This window comes from Thyridium curvatum, assembly GCF_004353045.1.
Source record: "Thyridium curvatum strain D216 chromosome Unknown NODE_16_length_530760_cov_82.129700, whole genome shotgun sequence".
In the NCBI taxonomy this organism is placed as follows: Eukaryota; Fungi; Ascomycota; class Sordariomycetes; order Thyridiales; family Thyridiaceae; genus Thyridium; species Thyridium curvatum.
The window spans coordinates 457,588-482,205 of record NW_022156771.1 but is presented as its reverse complement, the minus strand read 5'-3'; the positions used below and the strand labels follow the sequence as shown (position 1 = coordinate 482,205).

Below are 24,618 nucleotides of genomic sequence, written 5' to 3'. Positions count from 1 at the left end.
AAGAAGATATGTAGAGTCTTTTTGTTTGCGGGTTTTTGGAAAGGAGGCGGAGGATAAGGTGGCATGATGACTTCCTCTACGCTCGTTTTAGTAGATGAGGCGATATATATTTATATTTAACATACATCTACAGACAGACACACAGGCGTTCTTTGCTGGTGCTTTTACTACTTTTATTTTAAAATGTATAAAAACGTTTACGAACTCATGAACCTAGGTTACTTGTTCCCTCAGAACATCGTGCCACACTGAGTTGACGGTTCAGATATTGTGACTCGGCTCATTTAAGAGATCCCTTGCCATATACATCCAAGAATGGTCGCCAATGAACGAAAATCACTGTGTAGCAGAAGTTATTGCCAGCACTTGCCAATCAAGACTATTACGACCTTTATAAAGCATGTTGTTGGCTGTACATATATCCGCTCCCGTCTACCAGCCTCTGGAAGTCTCACAAAATCCCGGCCAGCGCTCTCTTCATTTCTTGCCCATGCTCTCCAGGTACGCCTTGTAGCCAATGCCCCGGAGCTTCTCCGCCTTGGCGTAGACGCCCTCCTCCATGGTCAGCTGGTACTGCCTCATCTTGTCCAGGAACTCCGGGTAGTGCGACCCCAGGATGCGGATGGCCAGCAGCGCGGCGTTGGTCGAGTTGTTGATGCCCACCGTGGCGACGGGAACCCCCCTCTGTTCAAGCAATTTGCATGACGTCAGCTATCATACTTTCTCCCCTCGGCTTCTTTGACACATCTTCAAGAACTTACCGGCATCTGCACGATGCTGAGCAGGCTGTCCTGTCCGTCGAGGTGCGTGGCCTTGACGGGCACGCCGATGACGGGGAGCGGCGTGTGCGAGGCCATCATGCCCGGCAGGTGGGCCGCGCCGCCGGCGGCCGCGATGATGACCTTGAGGCCGCGCTCGGCGGCCGCGGCGGCGACCTCGCCCATGTACGAGGGCGTGCGGTGGGCCGAGGTGATGTTGATCTCGTAGTCGACGCCGAACTCCTCGAGGATGTCGAGGCCGGCCTTGAGGACGGGCAGGTCCGAGTCGGAGCCCATGGTCACGAGGACCATGGCCTTGCCAGTGGAGGCAGCAGACTTCTGCGCCGCCGGCGCTTTGGGGGCCTCCTGGGGCCGGAGGGATTGGCTGGCGGCCTGGACGCGCTCGAGCCTGATCTCGTCAACGAGGTTGGTGAGGCGCTCCGAGGACTTCTCTAGGTCGTGGATGCTGGAGAAGCCGGTCAGGGTGATGTGGCCAATCTTGCGCGACGGCTTGGACTCCTTGCCGTAGAGGTGGACATAGACGTCCATGTCCTCGTCGGTCGTCCGCTCGGCCAGGTCGACGAGCTTGTCGTGGGAGTCCCTAGCAGCGCCGCCGAGGATGTTGAGCATGATGGCCGAGGAGACACGGGGCCTGATGACCTTGGGCATCGGCAGGTCCAGGATGGCGTAGAGCTGTGCCTTGTACTGTGACATGTAGGGCACCGCCTCGATGGTGTAGTGGCCCGAGTTGTGCGGCCGAGGGGCGACCTCGTTGACTAGTATTGAGCCTGTACATTGTCAGCTTGGAAGCCGTCGTTGAGAGATGTGCTGGGTGTGCTGGGTGAGTGGGCTTACCATCCTTGAGCAGGAACATCTCGACGGCAAAGACGCCGCGGCCCCAGACAGAGCCGATGACCTGCGCGGCCACTTTCCTAGCCCGCTCGCTAATGTCATCGGGGACATTCCTAGGAGGCATGAAGGTCTTTGTGCAGATGCTGTCCTGGTGCACCGTCTCCACAGCCGAGTAGGGCGAGAGCGCCTTCAGGTTGCCCCCGTCATCCTCGGTCCTCACGACCATCACGGCCAGCTCCTTGACAAACTCGCACCACTTTTCGGCATACAGAGGGAGCTTGCCCAGCTCCTTGATGGCCTGCTCAAAGTCTGCCTCGCTGCTGACCTTGAAGTTGCCCCTGCCGTCATACGAACCCTTGCGAGCCTAAAAAATCAAACAAATAACTTAGTCCCACTGCAATGTTCACCAGGCTCAAGGAGTCGACAAACCTTCAGCATGAAAGGGTATCCAAACTTCTGACCTGCACCCTTGAGAGACGCCAGCATCGAGTCTCCAGACCCAATGGCCATCTGCTCGGCGATGGGCAGCCCGCGCTCGCGGAAGTGCTCCTTCTGGAGGAACTTGTCCTGGATGAGCCGCAGCGTCTTCCACGAGGGGTGCACGGGGATCTTCCTCTTGGCAGAGCCGGGGGCGGCCCCGGCGGGGACGACACCGTTGGTGGCGATGTCCTCGAGCACATCGGTGTCGACGTGCTCAATCTCGACCGTGAGGACGTCACTGCGCGAGGCGAGCTCGCGGATGCGAGCCGGGTCCTTGAAGGAGCCGGTGGCGTGCAGGCCGTGCAGGTTGGCGGCGTGCTTGGCGGGGGCCTTCTCCTCGTCCAGGACGGCGATGTCGATGCCCAGCGGGCCGGCAGCCTCGCAGAGCATGCGGCCGAGCTGGCCTCCGCCCAGCAGGCCGATGACCGGTTTTCTAGCCATTGTCTGGTATGTGCGCGGCTGAGTGACCACGAGTGAGCTGAAACTGCACGCCTGGTGTCCAAGCTCTCACAGGCCGTTCAGAACGGTCGGTTTCGTGATATCTGCAGTCCGGGTCACCGAAAAAATGACTGGGATTCTTGTTAATCAGCGCTTTTTCTCATCAAGCATCAAAATTTGAATTCCCTTTTCGGCATCGCCAACCTTATCGGCGGCCGTTAGTTGGTCGGCCCCACAATTATTGGCCACCGTCTCAGTCGTTGAGTCACTGGAGAGGCACCTGTAACAAGCCCCCAATTTGTAACTCTGGGGGCGCTCTTAGTGAGGAAATCACCCTAAAACTCCCGCCCCATGCATGCCCTCCATTGAACAACCACATGACGGAATGCTTCTCACGCATACCATGTCTTTCCAACCTCCTGCTCACTCTTGGGGGTTTCAACTAGATCACCTGGCTTTGGCAAGATCCAAGCAGTATATATGTACAGTGGGATTTTGTATCATGAGACGCACGAGCCTCGTAAACTAATGTACATTGTGGTGTACAGCGCTTCCTCTCTCGTATCACTCAGTTCAGACATCTCGACCATATGACACAACGAGAAGCCTTCCACTCCGCCATGGCCGCATGACTTCACGCCAGGTTGGGAACCCCCTATCCAACGTCCCACCTCACCCCCAGCCATAAGCCGTCGTAATACGTAGTAAGCCTCAATCCGCCCATCCGTCATCGTCGTCCCCCAAGCCTCCACAACCAAGGGAACCATCGTGACCTCCCTCACGCCGCATGGGCCCTCTTCTCTCACTCCTTGCGCTCCCTCCTCTCCTGCTCCCACTCCCACTCCCTCCTCCGCTGCCTCTCCCACCCCCTGCGCACCGTGCTCCCGCCCACGCCGCCCGCCATCCCGGCCACCGCGGCCGCCAGCACCGCGGCCCCGTTGTACGCGGGGCGGAAGGTCCCGCCCTCGAGCCGGCGCAGGTTGGCAAAGTACCGCCCGCCGCCGTACATGATGGACCCGGCGCCCATGGCCAGCAGCGACATGACGAGCACGCGGCTCTGCTGCTGCTCCTCCTGGTCGCGCCTCCTGCCGCTGTCGCGCTGCTGCTGCTGCTCGGCCTCGTCGGCACCGTCCCGCGGCAGCGGCGAGGGTCTCCTGCTGGCGTCTATGAAGCGCTCGAACATGCCCTCGAGGTCGAGCGACTGGAAGCGCTCGACGGCGATGCCAAAGGCCACGAAGCCGAGGCCCGTGCGCATCCACGCCAGGAAGGTGCGCTCCGAGGCCAGGTGGTCGCGGGCGACGGAGCCTGTGTTGCGGTAGGTCGGCGGGAGGAACCACCGGTGTATCCGGGAGATCATGGCGTCTGACGGGAGAGGCGAGGGGTGTTTTGTGGTTCTTCCTTGATATGGATGAGTATTCCTTTTTCTTTAGAGATTCTGTCTGAGAATCGAAATGAGAGAGGTTTAATTGTTGAGTTCTTGAATGATATTTTGGGATGTGGATGAGGTGATGTTTTGAATGGGATGGAAAAAACCGGGATATGTAACAAAGGTACAACTGCGTCAAGTTGGTGGGCACGATATTGATAGTGGGGATCACTCGACATTCAGGTACCCGCTGCTAGTCTCAAGACCTCTTATCAGCTTCGACTCAAAACCAGTGAATGAATGTAGTCTCTACACTTGGTCACGCGGGGGATGTCAACTATTCCATATCAAAACTCGTATATTCGTAGAAATCGCTACCTCTTTTGCTTTGCTTTGGTATAAGAAAACATGTCTATCGTGATTGCATGCCTTTCGTAGTAAATGCGAAATGATATCGAGAGAAAATCAGAATTCGCAACCGCCCGAGGATACCCAAATAGAACGCCGATTTGTGAGCAGAAATATAAGAAAAGCACAGATCCCAGATATGTACGAAAAACCCAAAGAAACCCAAGTCCCTAAAGGCGAGCCCTGTATATATACGAAGGCCCAGGAGAAGCGAAACCAAAGATCGCACGCAAGCGCGAGGAAAAGGGAGACAAGGCATCACACCATCAGGGCATGCCAGCCCGGATGTTGTCGTACTGGCTGGCCGGGTAGCTGAGCAGGTTTTGTTGGCTTCCCAGCTTGCCAAACTGCTTGGCCACCGTGCCGACGAGGCTCTGGTCGTCGGAGCGGTCGCCGCTGGCCTCCCAGAAGACGGCGCCGCCGAGGCCCTTGCCCGACAGGTACGACGCCTTCTCGACGGCCGACTTGACGTTGTCGTAGCTGATGAGCTCCTTGCTGCCCTGGTCGTAGCTGTAGCTCGCCTTGGCCACGTTGTCGTAGACCTCCTGCGCCCCCGACCGCGGCAGGTCCTTGTACAGCCACACGCCGGACTGGATGGACCCGGAGCCGACGCCGTTGTACGCCTGCCCGATGCCGTTGGTCGACTCGAAGGAGCGGCCGTAGAGCGGCAGGCCCATCATGATCTTCTTGCCCGAGATGCCCTTGGCCAGGTAGTCCTGGATGGCCTTCTCGGTGCTGAACTTGGTCGCCGCCGCGTTCTCCGAGTTCATGTAGATGTTGGCCTGGTGGCCCGAGGTCGAGTCCCACGAGCCGGCGTAGTCGTAGGCCATCAGGTTCCAGGCGTCGACGTAGGGGTCCATGCCCTTCATGTCCATGTTGTTGTAGTTGGTGGGTCCCGCGGGGCTGGCCACGGTGATGAGGAAGTGGTAGCCCGGGGCGTTCTTCTGCGCGTAGTTGTCCAGTTCCTGCCTGCAGGCCTGGAGCAGCTTGATAAAGTCCTGGGCTTCGTTGGCGTTGGCGGGGTACTCCCAGTCGATGTCAATGCCGTCGAAGCCCCAGTCGGCGACCAGCTTGACCGCACTCTGCGCGAACTTTGTGCGGCCAGCCTCAGAGGCGGCAACGGGAGGAAACTTGGGAGAGTAGGTCCATCCACCGATAGAGAGGAGCACCTTCATGTTCCTGTTCTGCTTCTTCAGCAGGAATATCTGCTTGATGCAACCATAGGCATTCTTGCCCTGGTCGTTCCACGAGTCCGTGGGGTAATGCTTCTCTAGATCAGCATAGGTATCAGAGGATTTGCTGTGTGCGTGGTTAGCGAGACTAGTGACCGAGGATTATTGGTGCAGATGCGGACTTACACTTCGCCATCACTGGCAATGTCTGCAAATGCGTATAATATCCGAGTGACCTTGCTAGCTGGGATCTGCTGAGGTTGGAAGTTGGCACCATAGATGCCCCTGGAGAAGGTCAGCAGATATCCCCGGTCATCCATCCGGCAGGCTGATCACTCACCAGTTTGTGAAGTAAAGTGAACTCTCATAGCTACGGCTGTGGTCTACATTGCCGGAGACATCTGGACTGGAAGTCTGTGATCCGCTTGAGGAAGGGGCAGCAGCAGTAGAAGTTGCAGATGAGTTGAAACTCCCGGAGTCTACAGCACTGTAATGCTCTTTCCCGGCACTCAATGTTCCTGTTGTTGTTGCAGCCGGCCCATTGGCAAAGACAGTCTTGGTGTGGTAAACTGTCTCGGTGACGGGGTCGATAGTTGCACAGACGACTTCCCTCTCAATGAACTTGGGTGCAGCTGCCACAGGAGCGGCCAGCAGGAAAGGGGCTATGGCAAGGATCTTTCTCAACATCTTCAACTGAATGCTCTAACAAAAAAGGGAGAAACCAATAATCGACTCAATGCAAGGACTGCAGAAGGGAGAGAACGTAAGGGGCTCCGTTGGCAATAGTCGAGGTAGGAGGGATGGTCATATATACGATATATCGCCCTCTGGCTTACACGCAGTTTCAATGGTCCCCACACCCAGGTGCGGTAGCCAGCGGAAGGAATGCAGGTTCGTGGCGGTCCCAGCTCGCCAGCCTCGAGTGAAGGGTCGTGATCAGTTGGAATGTAAGGTCGACTAGCCCCCTGGCCATGGCGGCGCACCCACTTGGGGGCGACCTTGCCTGCTTAAAATATGAACGACACTCGCCGAGACAATGCTTCCCAGCTCCCATGATGGCAGCATGACCAAGAAAATCAGAAATGGGGGCCTTGTAGTCGACAATTTATCGGCCACCCGTTTAGCCACTGGCTGAGGGCTCGTCGGCCCGCGTTGGTTGGTTGGACACCGAAGAGGAAGAGGCCATCTTCTGAGGCCATTGGAATGCGGTATAACAGAGAGGATCACCTACCCACTGGCCTTGTCAACCTTTGTCAAAGACGCAGGAGAGGCACACAGAGGCACATAGAAACGTGGGTCGCCCGTTTCGTTTCGATCTCAAAGGATCGGCCTATAGCAGTCATGGAAGTATAGGCGTTCGGGAGATATTCCTGGCCACAGGGAAGAATCCGGCTATGCGGGAACCAATATCGCGTCTCAAGCAAGCGTCCCTGGTAGCTTACGCCCAAGGTCCGCGATAGAGCGACATTGATTGATTTCTCCACCTGCCAAAGGGGGTCAACTGGAAAGCGTCAAGATCTCTGAGATCGGTTGCATTAGGCCAGAGGTTAATCGACCGTAATTCCATAGCTAGGGACGATCCTCAGGACTTTGGCGCACCTGCGCCGCAATGCCGGTGCCATGACCGGCAACACGTGAAGGGATCTTGCGCGACAAAGTGGGTGGCAATCCTCACAAGCCCTGATGCATGGCTGGGCATGGCTCTTGGGGGAAGGCATCGTGACCAGGAGCTGCAGATATCGCGTAAGTTTTTGTGTTATGTTGGATATTTTAAGCATCATCGGCTGCAAGTGGCAGGGTAGGAGTACGCCGGCGCGGTGGGGGTTGCACTGGGAAAGAAAAGATAAAATAAGGAGTGTCTAGCGCGCCGAGCGTGCTCCAGCTATCACACGCACATTACACCCTGTACTGCTGTCAGTCAGGGGCACAGGCACCGAGTTGATGCGGCACGGGGCGCAGATCTCGTCTGGACCTCGAGGACCTGCAGTAATGCAAGGAATGCCATCTCTACTAATGAGTTGGGTAGCAAACCGAAACGAATATCTCGGCACATACTGAGCTGCAATGCCAACTTGCACCTCAGATTACATCGTTATCTCCAACAGTCTACTGCCCATCTACCAACTACCAACTACCAACTACCAACACCCACAAACAACAACCTCTTGAACACGGGCACCAACTAGATCGTCAACCTTGAAGTGACACAATTGAGTAAGTTGGTCACAAGGTCGGCGAGAGACGTTGTACCTAGGTTTGTCATTCTTCAGAAGGGAGGCTCGCCAATCCTTCATCTGGCATGCAGATAAAGTGCCTGCAGCTCACGGTGGGGGCCAGGGGCAAGCCATGGGGGCCAGGGGCTCCTCGCCTGTTACTGGACAACGTGGTGTTAATCAACCCAATTGCCAGATCTGGCAAGTCAAGGATGGAATAAGTCGAATATGCATGCCGCCCATCCGTCCTTGCGTCCGGCCTGGCTTTTACACCCGTCGGCTCTGAGTGGTCAAGGTCTCTACGGGACTTGACCGAGGCACTGTTTGTCTTCCGAATACACCGCAAAGAAGGGAGCATAGAATTCATTTTTATAAATACAGAGATTCCAAGCCTAAGAGGTTGAGATCAGTACACAAATCTGCTTCTTTTTGGAACGAAAACGCTATCCCACACCCTAAGCCTAGTGATACAAGTACATTCATGAGCAGCAAACAAATCTGCTCCTTTTTCAAATAGAAAGGCTGTCCCACTATGTATAGTACCTAAATCAAGTGATACAAGTACATTCACGAGGAGTGCTCTTTAACACCCACTGTCCCAGTGGACCGTAGTCCCTTTCTTGTTTGGGCTCCTGATCGGGTTTCCGATCGGTCTGTAAAATCATGTTTGTCAGCAGGCCGACCCAAGTTACTTTCTTGACTAGCGACTCACATACGATCACTAAGTGAGCCCTTGAGCCCCGTCTCGTGATGATAGTCGCCCTCCTCCAGGTGCTTAGCAGGGTTCCGCTCCAGCGCCATCATCAAGGCCGGCATGGCCGCGAACACGGCTAGTAGTAGTGCCGTGCTCCGGCCGCCCCCGACAAACAGGCTCCACCCCGCCGCCGCCACGAGCGCCCGCGCACCAAGCATGAAGCCCAGCGCCACACCGCCGATGGCCAGCCGCAGACTCTTCAGATGAGGGAGCTGAAAGTGGACGACGACGCCCCGGGCCGCCAGCGCCGTCACGAGCAGCTGTGCGGCGACCACGCCGGCGATGTTGGCCCGGTGCAGGAGAGACCCGTCGTTGCAGGTGGCGAGGTAGGATATGAGGCAGGTCGGGACGAAGACGACGGCGAAGTAGACGAGGGCGAGGCGGGTAACGAAGAAGGCCAACGCGACGTCCCAGAGCACTTCTATCACGGACTCGGTTGTCTCGAAGAGTACCATGTTTTGCATTCTTGGTGTTGAGTTTGTAGTTTGGAGTGGTTGGGTGTAATATGTGTGGTGTTCAAAGTGGTGTAAGTTGTTGAAAACCAGTTGGTGGTAGATTTCTTGAAAAATAGTTCATACTGTTGGTAACAGCCACGGACAACGCGGTATCTATGGGATTTATGAACCTCTTTTATTGTCATCGAAGATCTCGACTCAGATCCGCTGACCTCCTTTCGTCAGAAGCTTGGTGGGGAGATTCGGCTTGCGGGTGCTGTAAGCAGCAAACTCTCCCGGCAGTGGTGTGATGGTTGGGCCACCCGCCAAGCAGCCAACCCCAGACTGTAACCCCGGAGTCTAGCCATCACCTGTAGGCAGGCCATTTGTATTACCTAAATTGACTTTTCCACTCAGGCCATTGGCGTGCCGCATGTCGCATGTCGCGTGTACCCAGATGGTGACTTATGATGCTGTTGATTTGGATGCTATCTTGACTGATCCGGCCGGACCCGAATCCTCTATTATCCGTATTCCGTTCCGCCGACCATCGCTATCTAAATCAGGGAATTGTGTATGCGGGGGGTATCGTCTACATGATCAATGAAAGTGAATAGAGGGGAAGATTTGAAGAGAAGTGGGCTTGGTGATCGAAGACCCAGTCCTTCAAATGGATGTCTTCTCCAGCTTGCTGGCAAGCGCATCGACATCCTTGTCCTTGAGCTGAACCGTGGGTTCCTCCTGAGCCTCTTCTGCCTCCTTGATGAGCTTCTCAGCCCTATCCTCGGGCTTGATGTCCTCTTCCTCGTCCTCCTCTTCTTCTTCTTCCTCCTCGTCAGAGTCTTCCTCCTCAAGATCGCTCAGGCTGTCCAGGCCCCAGTCATCCTCGATGACAACATCACCAGCCAGCTTCTCCTTCCGCTCTTCGAAGAGCTCCTGGAGGAGCAAAACTGCCTCGTCATCCTCGGAGAACTTGTTGCCGTTGACCTCGAGCCTCTTCAGAGCCGGAAGGCCCTCCTTTGCGGCCTCGGCGAAGCCCTTCAGTCCTGCAGCCGTGATCTCGTTGTACTGGAGCCGCAGAATCTCCAGCTTATTGTTTTTTCCCTGAGCAAGCGCCTGTGATAGCACGATACCGCCCTTGGCACCAAGCAGAGAGTCACCCACACCCAGTTCCTGAATATTGGCCCAGGTAGGCGCAACCTTGGCCAAGGCACGGGCGCCGAGAAGAGTGAATGTATTATCCTGCAGATCCAGCACCTGGAGCTCCGAAGTGTGTTTCAAGCCCTCGCTCAACAGATGGCTGATACCCTCCTGGCGAATGCCATTCTGAACCATCTTGATCACCTTGATCTTGTTGTGCAGGCTGAAGGTCTTTGCCCAAGCCGTCATGCTGCCATTCTCCAGTCTGTTTCGGCCGCAGATAACGGTCTCAAGATCTGGAACAGTCTGTCCATTCTTGCGCGCCTCCTCCTTCTTCTTGTGAAGCTCGGACAAGGAGTCAGCGATCAGGATGCCGGCATGAGGGCCCAAGCCGTTGTTGTTGAGGTAAAGATGCTGCAGGGGGACGTGTGCGGCGAGGAAGGCAACAAGCGGCGCCTGGGTGTTGAGACCGAAAGCGTTGTCATTCAGGTTGATGGTATTGAGCTTGGGGAGGTTGAGAATAGAGGTGAGGAGGGACGAGAGAGCCTCGGGGATCTCGTTTAGTAGACGACCGGTGAAGATGTCGGCAAGGTTGGCAACCTGAGCGCAAACAGTCAACGAGAGTCTTCCTTGTGCTGTTGGAGAATAATCAAAGCTTACCTGTAGGCTCTTCTTGGTCGCTAGGATCTCGCCCAGGCGCTTGCAAGCGCCGACACCCAAGGTGTTGCCCAGCATCCTAACCTCCTCGACATCCTCCATGGCCTTGAGGTCTGCAACGTGGGGTTCGAGGTCCTCGGCAGTGTCGAGCTTGAGACTCTTCCCCTCGAGGGAAAAGATCTTTGTCGAAGACGCCATGTTGTCTGATATCTCGCTATGAGCAAATGGTGACACAGATGTACTGAGTAAAGATGCAGTGGTAAAAAATGGCGGGTGGTTGCAGAATGCAGAGACAGATTGATGCGCGCAGGATTGGTGGGGTGTGGGGGATCAATTATTTTGTTAAACAAAAGGATCGGGCAGCATAACCAGGGGGCAACAAGGACGCCACTGGCGCAACCAGGCAGTGAGTTCAGGCGCTGACAGCTGTGACCAACTGGAACTGGAGCCATCCCAAGTGGAGCCCAGCCGCATTCGGGCTTTATCGTGTTATCACTGTTATCACGACAGGGACTTGTCGCGTAGGCGTATTGTATTCCCTTGGTTCATGTTCACTCTGGCCATGCGCAATTGAAGCTTCCAATCCACCACAATTAACTTTCGAGAGGATTATTTCAATTCACACCACACTTATCGGCCACCAACGCTATCGTCAATTTCAACGCTCAAACCACACACACGTCTTACCACTTTCGATCAAGACCAACCTAAAAGCACGCAGCAGGTTTTCCCGCGCTGCCACCCGCCACCCGAACCAGAACACCACAGCGAAGAGAGGACAGCTTACTTGCGCGCCTTCGAGTGAAGGCAAATTTTCCGCCCCTGCCTCTTTGTCGCATCCACAACCCTCCCATTGAACACACATCCCAAGCATGGGTCGGCACGAGTCGCCAGTAGACTCGCCCTTGTCATCAATGGGCTCTGAAGACGAATTCCAAGACGACGCCATGACGGATGATCTCCCGCCGCCGAAGCGTCAAAAGGTGGGAGACGCCTCGACAGCCTCGTCCGCCGTCGCCGGCCACCCGGAGAGACCCTCGCCCGATCCGCTCGAAGGCATGTCCCCCGTGTCGTCCGATACCGATGGCGACATCCCCAGCTCGCCTGCCAATGCGCGACCCGAGGAGGATGATTTCCAAGAACAAGTGACCACCTGCGCCTGGGAGGGCTGCGACGCAGGCGATCTCCGCAACATGGATAAGCTCGTAGAGCACATACACAACGACCACATTGAAGGAAAGCAGAAGAAGTACACTTGCGAATGGGTTGGCTGTGGCAGAAAGAGCATGCCGCATGCCAGTGGCTACGCCCTCAAAGCGCACATGCGCAGCCACACGAGGGAGAAGCCATTCTACTGCTACTTACCTGGTAAGTTCATTGCAATTGTCCACCACTTTACTCCGGTATGTTGTAACATGACAAATCGCTGATCACCGACTCAGAATGCGATCGCGCCTTCACCCGTTCCGACGCCCTAGCCAAGCATATGCGTACAGTTCATGAGACCGAGGCACTGCGGCCCTCGGACCCTGTACCTAAGAGCATGCAATCCGGCCCGACAAAGTCATCCTCCAAGCTCAAAATAATCATCAAGACGCCGCAGTCGCATGCTACCGGTCAAGATGACGCCGTAGATGAGAACAGCAACGGCGATGATGTCTCGGACTACTTCACACAGATGACCGCAGAGCAGGGCTTCACCGAGAAGGAGCTAGCCATGCCCTTCGAGCGCCTGCATGCTCTCTGCCGCTGTCAGGTGCAGTGGGCAGAGGCAGAGGGTGACGACTTGAAGAAGGAATGCAAGAAGTGGGAGGACCTGTACAAGAAGGAGTGGCTAGAGAAGCAAGTGCTGCTCGATCAAGTCATTAAGAGCGAGCTCGACTGGCATGAGCGGAGGAAGCAAGTTCTGGCCGGTGTCGCCGATGTTCAGATCACACCCGAGGTAATCATCAACGGTCCCGGTTCTAAGAGTGTTGAGGAAGAGAAGGATACCTCGCAAACAGCGGCAGCTACTAAGGATAGTGCATCTGAGTAGGTGAACACATTGGGAGCGGGAAGAGTCTGTGAGGAGTCTGGCGTTTCTTTCACCGCGGAGGGGGGTCTTATATACACTGTACTATATTTTCACTCTGCAAGACAATGCCTGGAGTCTGCGGGTGTAGATCATTGTCTGCAGATATCTAGCAGATTTATTAAACCTTTCTCCAATCCATGAAAGGGATTTAGTGCTGTTCTTTCTTAGGCCCTGTTGTCTTCAGTTCAGCCATCCATGACTCAAATCAAGGGATAATCTATCCATAAATGTGTGGGTCGAGGTCAAATTGGCTACACTTTCCCGATGATGGTTCTTTTTATACTGCTTTCGCACACCCGGTACGCTATTTTTAATGTTACCCAGAGCATTGAGATCAAACTAGAGGGTCTGTCCAAGACATCTCGTAATGCTTGGATCTTTGCCTATCTTACACTGACTCTCATCCATGTCTACCCAGCCCTTCTGACGCTCTGAACTCCGTTCCATCCTTGTCTATCCTGAGCCATATCCATTTCTAGCACGGTCTCTAACAAAGGATACCAAGGCCTTGGCATCCTTTACAAGTCTTTGCGCTTGTCAGCTTCAGAGTTCTTGAACGGGAACCCGCTCGTCCGCTTGTCGGCCCCGGTGCGCTTGCTGATCTTGCGGCTGTCGCCAAAGAGCATGCACCAGACGCCAAACGCAGCGAGGACGCCGCTTCCGATAGCACCGAGTATGAAGCCCGTCAGGTCGGTCTCGTTGTACTTGACGTAGCCGTAGAAGGCGATCCCGAAGTGGTACAGGCTCGATACGAGCACGACCGCATTGGCGTAGGGTGAGATGGAGTCCTGGGGGCCTATTGATGGTAGGGGCGGGAAGCGCGTGAGTTATTGGACATTGAACAATAATTGGGTATTAAGCAGAACGACTTACTCTCCACCACTGAGGTCAGCGGAAGGGCTCCTGACAAGACGACAATCAGGAGCCCCAAGCCCAGCTGGGACAGACCCAAAGAGCGGGCGAGGTATTCTTGGAGAGCTGTTTGTCCCCCTTTGGTCAGTCTCAGGCAGGCCGGAGGTGAGTGGTTTTACTTCCGCGAGCTGCAAGGGCACAACTTACCATCAGCATGCTGGTGCTCCGGCGTGAGGAGGGAGGTGACAAAGGAAGGCCAGATCACGAGAGGCAATGCCTGCAGGCTGAGCCATCCGCAGCTCGCAAAGCTGTACGCAGAAACAGACTGGTGAAGGCACCCTTGTTAGAATATCGCGAGACAGACATGTAGGTACTGCTCCATGTCGTCAGGCATTGGGCAACCTACATCCATGATTACCGGTTGCTTAAGGTAGTCGGGGACCAGTTTGGCAACGTTGAGATGAATCGACTTGATCCAAGTTAAGCTGAGAACTGCTACTCGTTGTTATAAAGACGGTATGAGGCTGGGAAAGCTGGCTTAAGTACTACCTGGAGACAATCATCGGGACAGCTCTGGGAGAGCTACCCGCCCTGCATTAAAGTGATCGTCCCAGCTTTCCGATGAGTGTACAACGACGTCATTGGGCCGACGCTAATTGGGACACCGTGATTGGCCGGGCTGTTCCAGGTACTGGGGACCCCTAGAACCCGGTGACAGTGGGGGTGTGTCCCGCTGAAATCTCTCCCCCGCCAGTGCGTAAAAGATCCGCCACCCATCGGAAGCCGATTTCGCAACCTCGAATTTCAAAGCAATCTCGAAGTCTCGCATATCCACACAAGAGTCACACTACATGCATGTGCTCCCTTTGACAACAAGCGATCTAGTTCTTCTCAAGGAAAATCACGCTTGTATTTCTAGTGTTTGACACGCCAAAGACTTTCTATTCAATCAGAGTCTACATCGGCTTCAGACATCTTGGATCCTGCTTCATACTCTCCAAGTCAGGATCTCGTCGCAAAGCCGTGTCGGCAGCCAAGACTACAACCCCCCCTTGAGCCAGCGCGCGCACAAGAGTAGTCGCCGACATGAGCGCCATTCTTTCAGCCGACGACCTCAACGACTTCATCAGTCCCGGCGTCGCCTGCATCAAACCCATCGAGACCCTGCCGACTGCCCCTCCTCAAGATGCCTCGCTCGAGCACGAAGTCATCCTCGACGGCCAGCAACCCTCAACGAACGCGCCGCCGGCAGAGATCTCTCTTACCGACTGCCTTGCATGTTCCGGCTGCGTGACCTCGGCCGAAGCTGTCCTAGTCAGCCTCCAGAGTCACTCTGAAGTTCTGAACTCCTTGGACTCGGGCCCGGCTCTTCGCGTCCTCGGCCCAGACGCCCAGGGAAAGTTCTCGGTCGAAGGCTTGGAAGACGAGTCGAGGAATTTATATGTGGCTAGCGTGTCGCCCCAGACGAGGGCGAGTTTGGCAGCCGCATGCGGCGGTGGCGTGACGGAACGACAAGCCGGACACATGCTGGAGAGATTGCTCATGGGTCCGGAGGGCCTCAAGGCTGGTGGAAAGTTTGGTAACGGATTCACATGGATCACCGATACAAACACTGCGCGCGAGACATGCCTTGTCCTCGGCTCAGACGAGGTACTGAATCAGACCTCATCTTCTCCTTCCAAACCCATCCTCACCTCATCCTGCCCCGGATGGGTGTGCTATGCCGAGAAGACACATCCATATGTTCTCCCACACCTCTCGAAAGTCAAATCACCCCAGGCCTTGATGGGTACTCTCTTGAAGACTACCCTCAGTCGGACGCTGGGGATTCCGCCTGACAGGATATGGCATCTGGCAATCATGCCATGCTTCGACAAAAAGCTCGAGGCTAGCCGGGAAGAGCTGACAGATGCTGTGTGGGGAGGAGATGGAAAACCAGCCAGGGGCGTCCGCGATGTTGACTGTGTCATCACGAGCAAGGAGATCTTTATGCTCACAGAGTCGAGGAACATTGACTTCTTCAGTCTATCGAAAACGTCTCCCTTGGAGAACACTCCTGTCTTTCCTGACCCCATACTCCAAGACTTCCTCTTTCCCAAACGGAGGAAGGGATCACAGCCCCAAGAGGCTGGCAGCTCTGGAGGGAACCTTTATTATATCCTGCAGGATGTTCTGGCCCGGAATCCCGGCTCCCACCTGCAAACCACCCGAGGGAGGAATGTCGACGTGATGGAGTACATCATTAACTCGGCATCTGGCGAGCCTATCTTCAAGGCAGCGAGATACTACGGTTTCCGCAATATCCAGAACCTAGTCCGCAGACTGAAGCCTGCGAAGGCGTCAAGGATGCCCGGGGGCAAACCTTTCGGGAGTGCACGAAGGCCAACGGGTAAGGCCGCCGGCCTTGAGCACGCCTATGTTGAGGTCATGGCGTGCCCTGGAGGGTGCACCAACGGAGGGGGCCAAGTCAAGGTCGACGATCAAGTCATTCTTGAACGGAGGAATCTCGGCACAAAGCCAGGTCCAGACGAACAGAAAGCGCTGCTGGCGGAAGTGGACGAGGCGTACTTTTCATCAGGTGAAGAGCATGCGGCTCCTGGATCCGACCTGAACGGAGATCAGAGGCCTGACCAAGTGGCCGGCATTAGCCCGGCGCATATTCGAGATACCCTGGCGCATTGGTCGCGCCTTACCGGCATCAATCTGGAGAGATTGGTGTTTACGACGTATCGGGAAGTCATCAGTGATGTCGGCAAGGCCAAGCCAAGCGACTCTGAGCGCGTCGTCCAGCTGGCCGGCAAGGTCGGCGGTGGATGGTAGATAGCATTGCTAGCGTTGAATGTAGATCAACTTTCTTTGGCGCCTCGTCGGGCGAATCCAAAACCTCCTCGCCCACTTCCGTCTGGACCTTTCGGTGCCCTGATGACCTGATCTTCCTCGCGCGGAGTAGTTGACCGGGTCGACTGTGGTGAGGCCGCGCTGCCGCCCCTCTTTTGGCCGCTGTAGCTAGGTTTGGGGGAGAAATTGGGATCGTAAAGCTCTCGAGCTCCAGCAGCATTGGCTTGCCGGCGGTTCTGGTTGTCGTGGCGGGCATGATCCCCACGATAGCCGCCTCGGCCTCTGCCTTTCCCTCTCTGGTTTTGATTCTGTCGTCCCTCAGACATTTGGGGAGGTGTAACGGTACCCGGCGTAGAATGACCTGAGGAAGGGGTCGACTTGGGTTCTCCAAAGATCTTGGCCCGAGCCTCGTCATAGCGGCGCTGCTTCTCCTCCAATTCCCTCTGCTGGCGTTTGCGAATCTCCTCGACGGTCGGCTGCTGTCTTTTGCTTGCCTCGTCATCCTCCTCTCCGTCGTCTAGCAGCGTCAGCTTTTCAAGTCCTGTGATCGGATCTTTCTTCGCGATCATCTTTGGCGCCGGTCGTCTACTGAGGACCTTCATGGCTGGCTTGAAGGCCGTGGCGAGTGGTGGGTCATTGTTGGCTGCAAGGAAGTGGAATTCTTCGGGTGCCTCCCTAGATTTGGGGTGTTAGATTGGGGATCTGGGAGAGGGTTCTGTGGCGGTCAGAATGCCCACACGTACGCGGATTGCCAGAGTTTACGGTTTGATTCCTTGTGTTGAGCAAGTCTTTCCGCCCGGCTCAGGACGATTGGGTCTTCTTTGGGGACCGGGGGCTCCTCTTTCAAGGCTCTATCGGCTTGTGCCTCCCAATCGTCATCCCAGGCGTCCGGAACATTTTTCTTGGCCATTGTTGTAGATTTCTGCCATGTATTCCTGACTTGTGTAGTGAATGCGGAATGGAAGGCCGTAGCCCGATGCGATTTCCAAGATTGCTATAGAAAACTTGCGCGCCTCGTTTGGTATGCTTTTCGCGCCGTTGCAATGCGCTGCGTGGAGACCAGATCCTCTCAGATAGACGTGCAAATGTCAGATTGATGAAGAAGGGTGATGATCGATGGTGGGCTGAAATGGCTCCCCGCCTTCACAGTCGAGAAGGATTGAGCTAAATGATGCACGGGCCAGGCCGATACCCGCTCACTACATCATCCTCCACCTTCCCAGCGCATACAGTAAGGTGCATTAATTACATTCAACGTCGTTGCTTCTCAGTGCCTGCTTTGGTAGGCATCTGCGCTAAAGTTGATCCATGACTTGACTTCGGACTTCACAAACGCCAAATATCAAATAATATTTGAAGACATCAGACCCAAGTGACTCAGACCTGCGCTTTTTGGCTTCCAAAAAGGGTTACCCGAGTTTGAGAGGAACCACTTGGGAAACCACGGTACGCCCCAACATGAGCACCTTCAAGGAAATTGGCTGACCTCGGAAGACAGAACAGAGTACTGTCCACTCAAACAAGGACATCAATTTCCATTCCGGCGACTCGAAAAGTCTGGGCAGGTCGGCTCATCATGAATATCGACCAAGTGATGTCGGACCAGAGCTCACCGGTCCGCCCGGCGGCATCCGCTCCTAGTCTGCCCGCCGGTGACTCCGAGAAAGCTTCCGCAGCCGCTGCTGCTGCTGCTGCCTTCGACCAGAAGCACCAGGAGGAATACAACGTCGCAAGGGCAAGGTTGACTGATCAAAAGTTCAACCCGGGTGTGTATTCCTATCTCGTGACACATGCAACAGAGACCTTGTTATTGACCAGTCTGTGACGAGCAGCCGACTATGCAGATCCCCTACTTCCCAGAAAGGGCAATGGACTGTGGTCGAGAACCTTTCCATCAGGTGCCGAGGATCAGCTGAGGGCTATCATAGCAAAGGCGGGCGAAGATGCCAAGTGATGGCCTCCACTGCGAGAACAATATTGCCGCAAACGTCGCTGCCAACCATGGATCGCGACCCTGGTGTATGGGATTAGATCAGTCATCAGAGCACTTTACCTGCACTCTCTTCGCTGCTCTGTTTATTAAGCCCTTTCGGACTACCGGCTCTGGCTAGAAAACGATGGGTCAACCATATCGAGAGTAGAAGAACCAATGTTATTTCATAATGATATCCCAACTTTCTCAACTCAATAGTCCAGATCCCTTCTTTTGACTTTGTTAAAACTTTGCTTCGTGACCTCTGCCTTCCCAGTGGAACGGTACTGCCCCCGACTAGCAAGTGATTTACTTGTCATCCTCGGATGGGTTCAATGTAGAACTGAGTCGGCCTCGGTACCGAAGTAGGTGAGGTTCAGGTGAGGCGATGAATGCGCGGTTTCTGTAATCCGTCGAATACACTCCCAAGGTACTCACCGAGCTCATTCTCTGGCTTGCTCCCGAATAAAGAGATGAACGTTGTGTAGAGAAATCAGGATACCGTCTGCTCTCTCTACTCCCCTTCGTTCTCCTCTGTTCCCCTCGAGGCATCGACGATACCCTGACCACATCTTTCAACCATTACTCACATTTGTCGGCTTTGCCGAACATGCTCTACTCTTGGTCTCAATTCTGATATCCTCTGCCTCTATAATCTTGGCTTCAGAGCACCCAACTTCGAAAACGCCCAAAGCATTCTCGACATGGTCGCGCCAAACCAATCCACGGGATTCAACGAGAGCCTTTCATGCCATCCGTCCTTGTCAGACGCGCCCCAGAAGAGCAATACAACACGCATTCGCTTGGTCAAGTCGTACTCTTTGTCTTCTGGTAAGATGGATGCAAGAATGACCGACGACGCCACCGAAACTGGCATCGGAGCCGCATCCCAGGTGCTCAGGACCTGTGATGGCACACCCGTCAAACCGCTCCCAAACATCATCATTGTCGGTGCCAACCGTGAGCGATATCTGCGGAATGCAGAGACGGTCAAGATCGCCCAAAGTAACGTCAAGAGGCAGCTCCTTCACGCCTGGCACTCGCGCGATCCGGCTCACTACAACCCCAACATTGATCAGTGCTTTGAGCGCCACTATGCCGGCTACTACGCGCTCGAGCTGAAGAACCCCTTCTGGCGCAAATGGCTCAAGCAGTCCGTCATCCCAAAGGATGCCTGGCGGAAGATCTGCGCATGGTCCAAGGTCCTGGACCGGAAGAAGAAGTGCAGGCAGATGAGGGAGAAGCGAGCGGCCGCGGCTGCAGAGGCCGACGCCGCCAACGCCATGGACGTGGGCTTCGGCGACACAGCCCCCATCAAGGACACGATCATGGTCGATGTTAGCAACGTCCCCGCCGAGCATGAAGAAGAAGAAGATGTGGACATGGACAGAGAAGAGGATATGGACACGGATGACAACACGGAGATCAGCCGGTGAATGTCTCCCTTTGGCATCGCTCCTTTGCAAGGGAAGGAAATACATTGCTGGATAGGAGCCATAAACTCAGCGAGCGCTCCCTGTTTTGTTTTGCTTGTTCGATTGGGTCGAATGCATTACCAGATGCATAGCGACCTGGATGCACTGCTAGATGCATTGCGGTATCCCCCTTTAACGACAGAGTTTGGGGAAGACATTCATTGGGATTGCTAGCACCCTACAGAGTCTGTTGCAGTTCCACCGAGACTGCGCTCATCATCACGACTACACCCTTGGTCTACCACACGAGCTTGTTCGTAGACCGACATAGCACTATCCTTAAGTAGTATCTAAACGCCTCACCGTATTAAATTGAACTTGAATGGTTCTCTTACGCCAGAGCATTGCCGTGGAATAAGGTAAAGCTGTGAATCCTGGGGCGTGTCTGCTGTGTCCGATCAACTTCGGTTCCATCATGCACGTTATATAGCTTCGAACGTATCGATCATCATCTCTCGAGTTCAAGTTCTGGAACCAGGAGCTTGGGTTCTAGTTCATACTTTTTGTAAGAGATTCAATAAATGGGCAAAAACTCGTTACAGATGAAAGCAGCTATTTGCGGATATACTGGGAATGTTGTTGCACTATCTTCGCAAATCACTGGCCATTGTAGGATAGTCTCACATAAGGCTGGGATGAATGAGGGTACGACTTGGAAAGACAAGATACAGTATTCGAATACAAGCTGATGGGCGAGCTGCCATCAACCACAGACCTTTGACAGAAGTTGAGAAGCTGGGCTGCTGGACTTGCCGATGATGAATTTGCTGAGGCCATTTCATGACCCCTTCCCAACGATCGGAGGTCTCGGGGCAGGAGATGCGAAAAAGGGGTTTCGGATATCTAGTGAGGAGCAGTATGTCGTCCATCTACAGCCAGGTCACTAATACAATCAATACCCAGGGTAGAGAAAGGGGGACGACGCCCCCTTTTTCCAATTGCCCCCCTACGAGATGACTCGTTACCAGTGCACTGGCCGCTTGTGCACCAGACCAGCCGTGCAGTAGGACGACGCATGCGAGAGCCGGCATTTACGAGCGCCATGTACGTAGAGTGTGCGACGACAAGGACAGGCCGGCGAGGGTGTGCGAGCATGACTCGCAAGCCATACTCTGAGCCTGCTTCCATTCGGTAGCACGGGGAAGAAAGGGGGCGAGAACGCGGAACCGTGAGAACGGGAAGGACAGTCAACTAAGTAGAAGAAACGACCGGACATGACAAAAAAAGAAAGAGTCAGTAATGGTTCCATTCCGCCGGCCAGACTTGAGTGACGTTGGCGGCTCGGATAAGTCTACACCCCTTGGGATGGAAAAAAAGGCCTTTGAAGGTTGAGGGCTTGCCAAAAGGAGACAATGGCCCGTAGCACAGCAGCACAGCACGCATCGAGACCACAGGAAATGCATGGGGCGAGTCACACAAAAAGGAACAAGCCACGTCTTGGATTCGGCCTTCCGTGTCTCCCTGCGCCCTAGAACACTGTGCTTTCGTTTCCTTTTTTTCTTCGCCTCGTCATTCGCCTGCAGGTCCAGCAAAGGGAAACGAATGAGAGGCGATCTTGCATCACCTCGCTGCGGCTTGGACGGGAGCTACAGGCATCAGGGTTCCCGCTTGTCCAGCTGATTTGGGATGTCCAGATCCTGGGCTCCATTCCAGTAACAATGGGGCCGCCGGGTGGCGCCCGTAGTGGTGATTTGAGGCTGAAGCCAGCCACTAACAGATTGAGCAGTCCCTGTAGTGTACCTGAAGCACAGGGGGGTGGGTTCCAGAACTCCAAGTACTCGTGTCCAATTTTGGACCTCTGACATCTCAGCTTCAAGAGCATGACCAGGTGTCGCAAATAAATCTTGGAAGTACAGGGGCACATTGCACTCGGGGCTGCTTCCCTGGCCGTGAACTCGGCCCGCATACTAAGAACCCAACCAAGGAACTGGATTCTGGCGACGGCAGAGGCGAGAGATCTGGTCCGAAGGGTAACAGGCAAGACAGGGTAAGTAAGTTGGTACTGACTCGACTCGGCGACTCCACTTGCAAATCGACAGTGTGTCGGCTACAACGAAGAATGTTTCACTTGATGACGCCGCTAGAGAGAAATGCTCCTGAAACATGTTACCAGGGTTTCCTCATCTGGGTGGAGGGAGGTCTTGGACACTGACAGGAGGGGAGGAGGCATGTTTGAAGTACGTGATACCTTGCTGAAGACACCTCATTTGTCCACCAATCTGCCAATCTTGACAGGCAAATATTGAGTAAAACCCCAATGTGACTTCAACCGCGTTTGTGATATTGCTTTTTTCTCTACCTGGAAATACCAGCAAGGGGTCGCACAAAAAGGGTCAAGAAGCTGCAGCAGTATGCAGCTTCAAGAGCCAGATCTGTATGAGCCGACCCGTGTGCGACTCCGACGCTCTCTAGCGACCGGAAAGGAGCACTCGAGCTCAGCGGGACCAAGGGAACATGACCGCCATTTTTTCGAGATCATGATGAATGTTCCTAAACTGAGACTTCGGTGGTTCCCGATATAGTCTGGAGTTCCTGAATGCGGTTGGGTATGCACACCTTCTTGCCTCATACGAAACCAGGCTGTTCATAGCGCCGGCCCGAAAAGGACGGGAGCATGTACAGACAGGGTTCTCATCATTCTGACAAGCTACCATTGCCAAGCAGCCTTGTGAACTTGGGTTCGTTTGAATCTCGGTAGATCTGGTGGCTACTATCCTACCTGTATATCGGGCGGGCTTTTTGGTAGTAGTTTCAGTCGAGTGTTTGAGTGATGCGTTGCCAGTTGGATGGCGGGATAACATATGACTCCCTCTTTGGGACGATGCGATGACTGGCGTCCAGGATCTGGAGCGCAAAGACTTGGGTTCATGCTGACTTCATATGCTGACGGGCGAAAGGCGTACTCCGTACAATAACTCAGAGGGTCGGCTCGCGTGGGGTTGCTTGACTATTTACGTATGGACTGGGACTGGGAGTCTGCTGGAGAACACACAGACATGACCCAACAATCCCATGGTACTCTGGCACATGGCATTCTGGCAATATCAGCGACGAACCATTGGCCAGGGTCCTATCACGATAAAAGTCCGGTAGCGGTCTGCTCAGTGCCAAACCCCACCCAACAACACCCGGTGTGAAGCACGTTGCATCCAACCGTCGCCCTTTGCAGCTTGAAGTACTTCGTACATACACGTTGGGAGTCTTCGTTTCGAGGCACCGTATCGAGCTGACCGAACACGCCCAATATTACGGCATCAGGCGCCTCTCATATCAGCGGCCAAGCCGTATTAGTGACGCGGGTTGGGTTGCGGTGAGTTTGAGAGGGATAAAGACCGAAAAAGAACGCGGCCGAGTGGGAGCCCCTGTCTCTCTTCCCTTCTCTTCTCTTCTCAGTCGCCCCAAGAGGTAAAAGAGGGCGGATGACGCATGTCGGAGATGCTGGTACCTTTTTAGATCACCATTGCGCAGAACTTTCAGATGGAATCAAAGGCGACTCCGACTCCGTGTGTACGGAGTACGTGTCCATGAATTCGTCTCGGTTCCGTCTGTAGGGATGGTGTACCCTCTATTTGCTCCATTTTGTGATGTTAGCGTGTTGGCTGGCTGGGTCTCTCTCTCCGCCCTTTCAACCCTTGAATCTTGACTGCCGGAATCTACGGGCATCGCCGGCACCGCACACACACACACACATACACACAGGTTGTTACCACACACACGCTTATCCAGATCTACACAAGTACGGAGCAGAAGTTTCTCATCTACCCACGCCCGCAGCCGCCGCCGGCCCAAGCCCGATACTTAAGCCTGGCGAGCACATCAGATCAACCCAAAACGACGATTGAATGTGACAAACTCCACTTCATCGACATCACCTCATCTAATTCAAGGCTAGAAAAACTTCTTGCGCCCCCGCCCGCTTGTCAACCTCACTTTTGACAAGTTCAGTGCTGCCTTTGACGCACTCAGCTTATCACAATAGCCTCACCGACCAGCGCTGCCGTAACCGCAAACGAAGTACAGTACTTTTCCGACCTGGCTTGCTGCAATCCTTACCTCAGCCTCGAAAGTACCCGTCCGGTCTACCTTACGTTACGTTCAGGCGGGAAACAGCAACGCCCCAGGCACTGTGCATGCATCCATGGATATGCGTGTGTGTGTGGTTGCTGCGCATCTTACCTGCTCTCTTATAAATCTTTCTCTCCTCGCCGCCGCACGCTGCTGCCAACAGCCGCCTGTGGCCAGCTACAAGTAATCCAGCGCTGACCCCTCCACCCACCAATACCCATCCATATCCAGTTCCTCCCATCCACCCTTCCACCCACCCATCCATCCATCCACCCATCTATCACCTAACTATTTCAATCCACACCTCTGCCTACCTACTCCGCACAAATCCCACGCATGAGATATTCCCAACCATCGGCCACTTCCCGTCGACGAAACTAGCAACTGGCTCAACTCACCTGAGCGCCGCGAGCCTGGCATTTGCCTTTCACTGGGTCTTGTGGTGAACTGCAAGAGCAACATGTCAGGCACAACTGAGCATCCGCAGGGGCCTGGCGCAAGCGGTGGTTTTGACTTGTTGAAGAGAGCCACTCAGGCGATGATGTCAAGGTACGCGACTTTGATTCATTCTTTTTACTTCCCCTCATCACCACTCCACCACCACCACCACCACCACCAAGAAGCAAAGGAGGGAAAATTATCCCTCTCCTCCTCCAACAACTGGCTGCGT

The 24,618-nt window shown here is 54.6% G+C and overlaps 11 protein-coding genes across 11 annotated transcripts; 4 read left to right on the top strand and 7 right to left on the bottom strand.

The window, feature by feature from the left end:
- Positions 1-477: 477 nt before the first annotated feature.
- E0L32_003688 (uncharacterized protein) lies at positions 478-2,531 on the bottom strand (the record flags this gene model as incomplete). The annotated part of the gene is made up of 4 exons (XM_031138015.1): positions 478-684; positions 762-1,546; positions 1,614-1,974; positions 2,040-2,531. The coding sequence occupies 4 exons, from the start codon at positions 2,529-2,531 to the stop codon at positions 478-480; spliced, it is 1,845 nt and encodes a 614-aa protein (XP_030998458.1).
- Positions 2,532-3,330: 799 nt separating this feature from the next.
- E0L32_003687 (uncharacterized protein) lies at positions 3,331-3,885 on the bottom strand (the record flags this gene model as incomplete). The annotated part of the gene is made up of 1 exon (XM_031138014.1): positions 3,331-3,885. One exon carries the CDS (start codon positions 3,883-3,885, stop codon positions 3,331-3,333), a length of 555 nt encoding a protein of 184 aa, XP_030998457.1.
- Positions 3,886-4,568: 683 nt separating this feature from the next.
- E0L32_003686 (uncharacterized protein) lies at positions 4,569-6,161 on the bottom strand (the record flags this gene model as incomplete). The annotated part of the gene is made up of 3 exons (XM_031138013.1): positions 4,569-5,601; positions 5,661-5,759; positions 5,815-6,161. The coding sequence occupies 3 exons, from the start codon at positions 6,159-6,161 to the stop codon at positions 4,569-4,571; spliced, it is 1,479 nt and encodes a 492-aa protein (XP_030998456.1).
- A 2,234-nt stretch (positions 6,162-8,395) lies between these two features.
- On the bottom strand, positions 8,396-8,905 carry E0L32_003685 (uncharacterized protein; the record flags this gene model as incomplete). The annotated part of the gene is made up of 1 exon (XM_031138012.1): positions 8,396-8,905. One exon carries the CDS (start codon positions 8,903-8,905, stop codon positions 8,396-8,398), a length of 510 nt encoding a protein of 169 aa, XP_030998455.1.
- A 636-nt stretch (positions 8,906-9,541) lies between these two features.
- E0L32_003684 (uncharacterized protein) lies at positions 9,542-10,870 on the bottom strand (the record flags this gene model as incomplete). Its single annotated transcript, XM_031138011.1, has 2 exons — positions 9,542-10,615; positions 10,676-10,870. The coding sequence occupies 2 exons, from the start codon at positions 10,868-10,870 to the stop codon at positions 9,542-9,544; spliced, it is 1,269 nt and encodes a 422-aa protein (XP_030998454.1).
- A 674-nt stretch (positions 10,871-11,544) lies between these two features.
- On the top strand, positions 11,545-12,707 carry E0L32_003683 (uncharacterized protein; the record flags this gene model as incomplete). The annotated part of the gene is made up of 2 exons (XM_031138010.1): positions 11,545-12,040; positions 12,115-12,707. The coding sequence occupies 2 exons, from the start codon at positions 11,545-11,547 to the stop codon at positions 12,705-12,707; spliced, it is 1,089 nt and encodes a 362-aa protein (XP_030998453.1).
- A 557-nt stretch (positions 12,708-13,264) lies between these two features.
- Positions 13,265-14,010, bottom strand: E0L32_003682 (uncharacterized protein; the record flags this gene model as incomplete). Its single annotated transcript, XM_031138009.1, has 4 exons — positions 13,265-13,542; positions 13,620-13,736; positions 13,806-13,923; positions 14,005-14,010. The coding sequence occupies 4 exons, from the start codon at positions 14,008-14,010 to the stop codon at positions 13,265-13,267; spliced, it is 519 nt and encodes a 172-aa protein (XP_030998452.1).
- A 674-nt stretch (positions 14,011-14,684) lies between these two features.
- On the top strand, positions 14,685-16,418 carry E0L32_003681 (uncharacterized protein; the record flags this gene model as incomplete). Its single annotated transcript, XM_031138008.1, has 1 exon — positions 14,685-16,418. One exon carries the CDS (start codon positions 14,685-14,687, stop codon positions 16,416-16,418), a length of 1,734 nt encoding a protein of 577 aa, XP_030998451.1.
- A 26-nt stretch (positions 16,419-16,444) lies between these two features.
- On the bottom strand, positions 16,445-17,346 carry E0L32_003680 (uncharacterized protein; the record flags this gene model as incomplete). Its single annotated transcript, XM_031138007.1, has 2 exons — positions 16,445-17,111; positions 17,180-17,346. The coding sequence occupies 2 exons, from the start codon at positions 17,344-17,346 to the stop codon at positions 16,445-16,447; spliced, it is 834 nt and encodes a 277-aa protein (XP_030998450.1).
- A 666-nt stretch (positions 17,347-18,012) lies between these two features.
- E0L32_003679 (uncharacterized protein) lies at positions 18,013-18,390 on the top strand (the record flags this gene model as incomplete). Its single annotated transcript, XM_031138005.1, has 2 exons — positions 18,013-18,202; positions 18,269-18,390. 2 exons carry the CDS (start codon positions 18,013-18,015, stop codon positions 18,388-18,390), a joined length of 312 nt encoding a protein of 103 aa, XP_030998449.1.
- A 722-nt stretch (positions 18,391-19,112) lies between these two features.
- E0L32_003678 (uncharacterized protein) lies at positions 19,113-19,844 on the top strand (the record flags this gene model as incomplete). Its single annotated transcript, XM_031138004.1, has 1 exon — positions 19,113-19,844. One exon carries the CDS (start codon positions 19,113-19,115, stop codon positions 19,842-19,844), a length of 732 nt encoding a protein of 243 aa, XP_030998448.1.
- Positions 19,845-24,618: the final 4,774 nt, after the last annotated feature.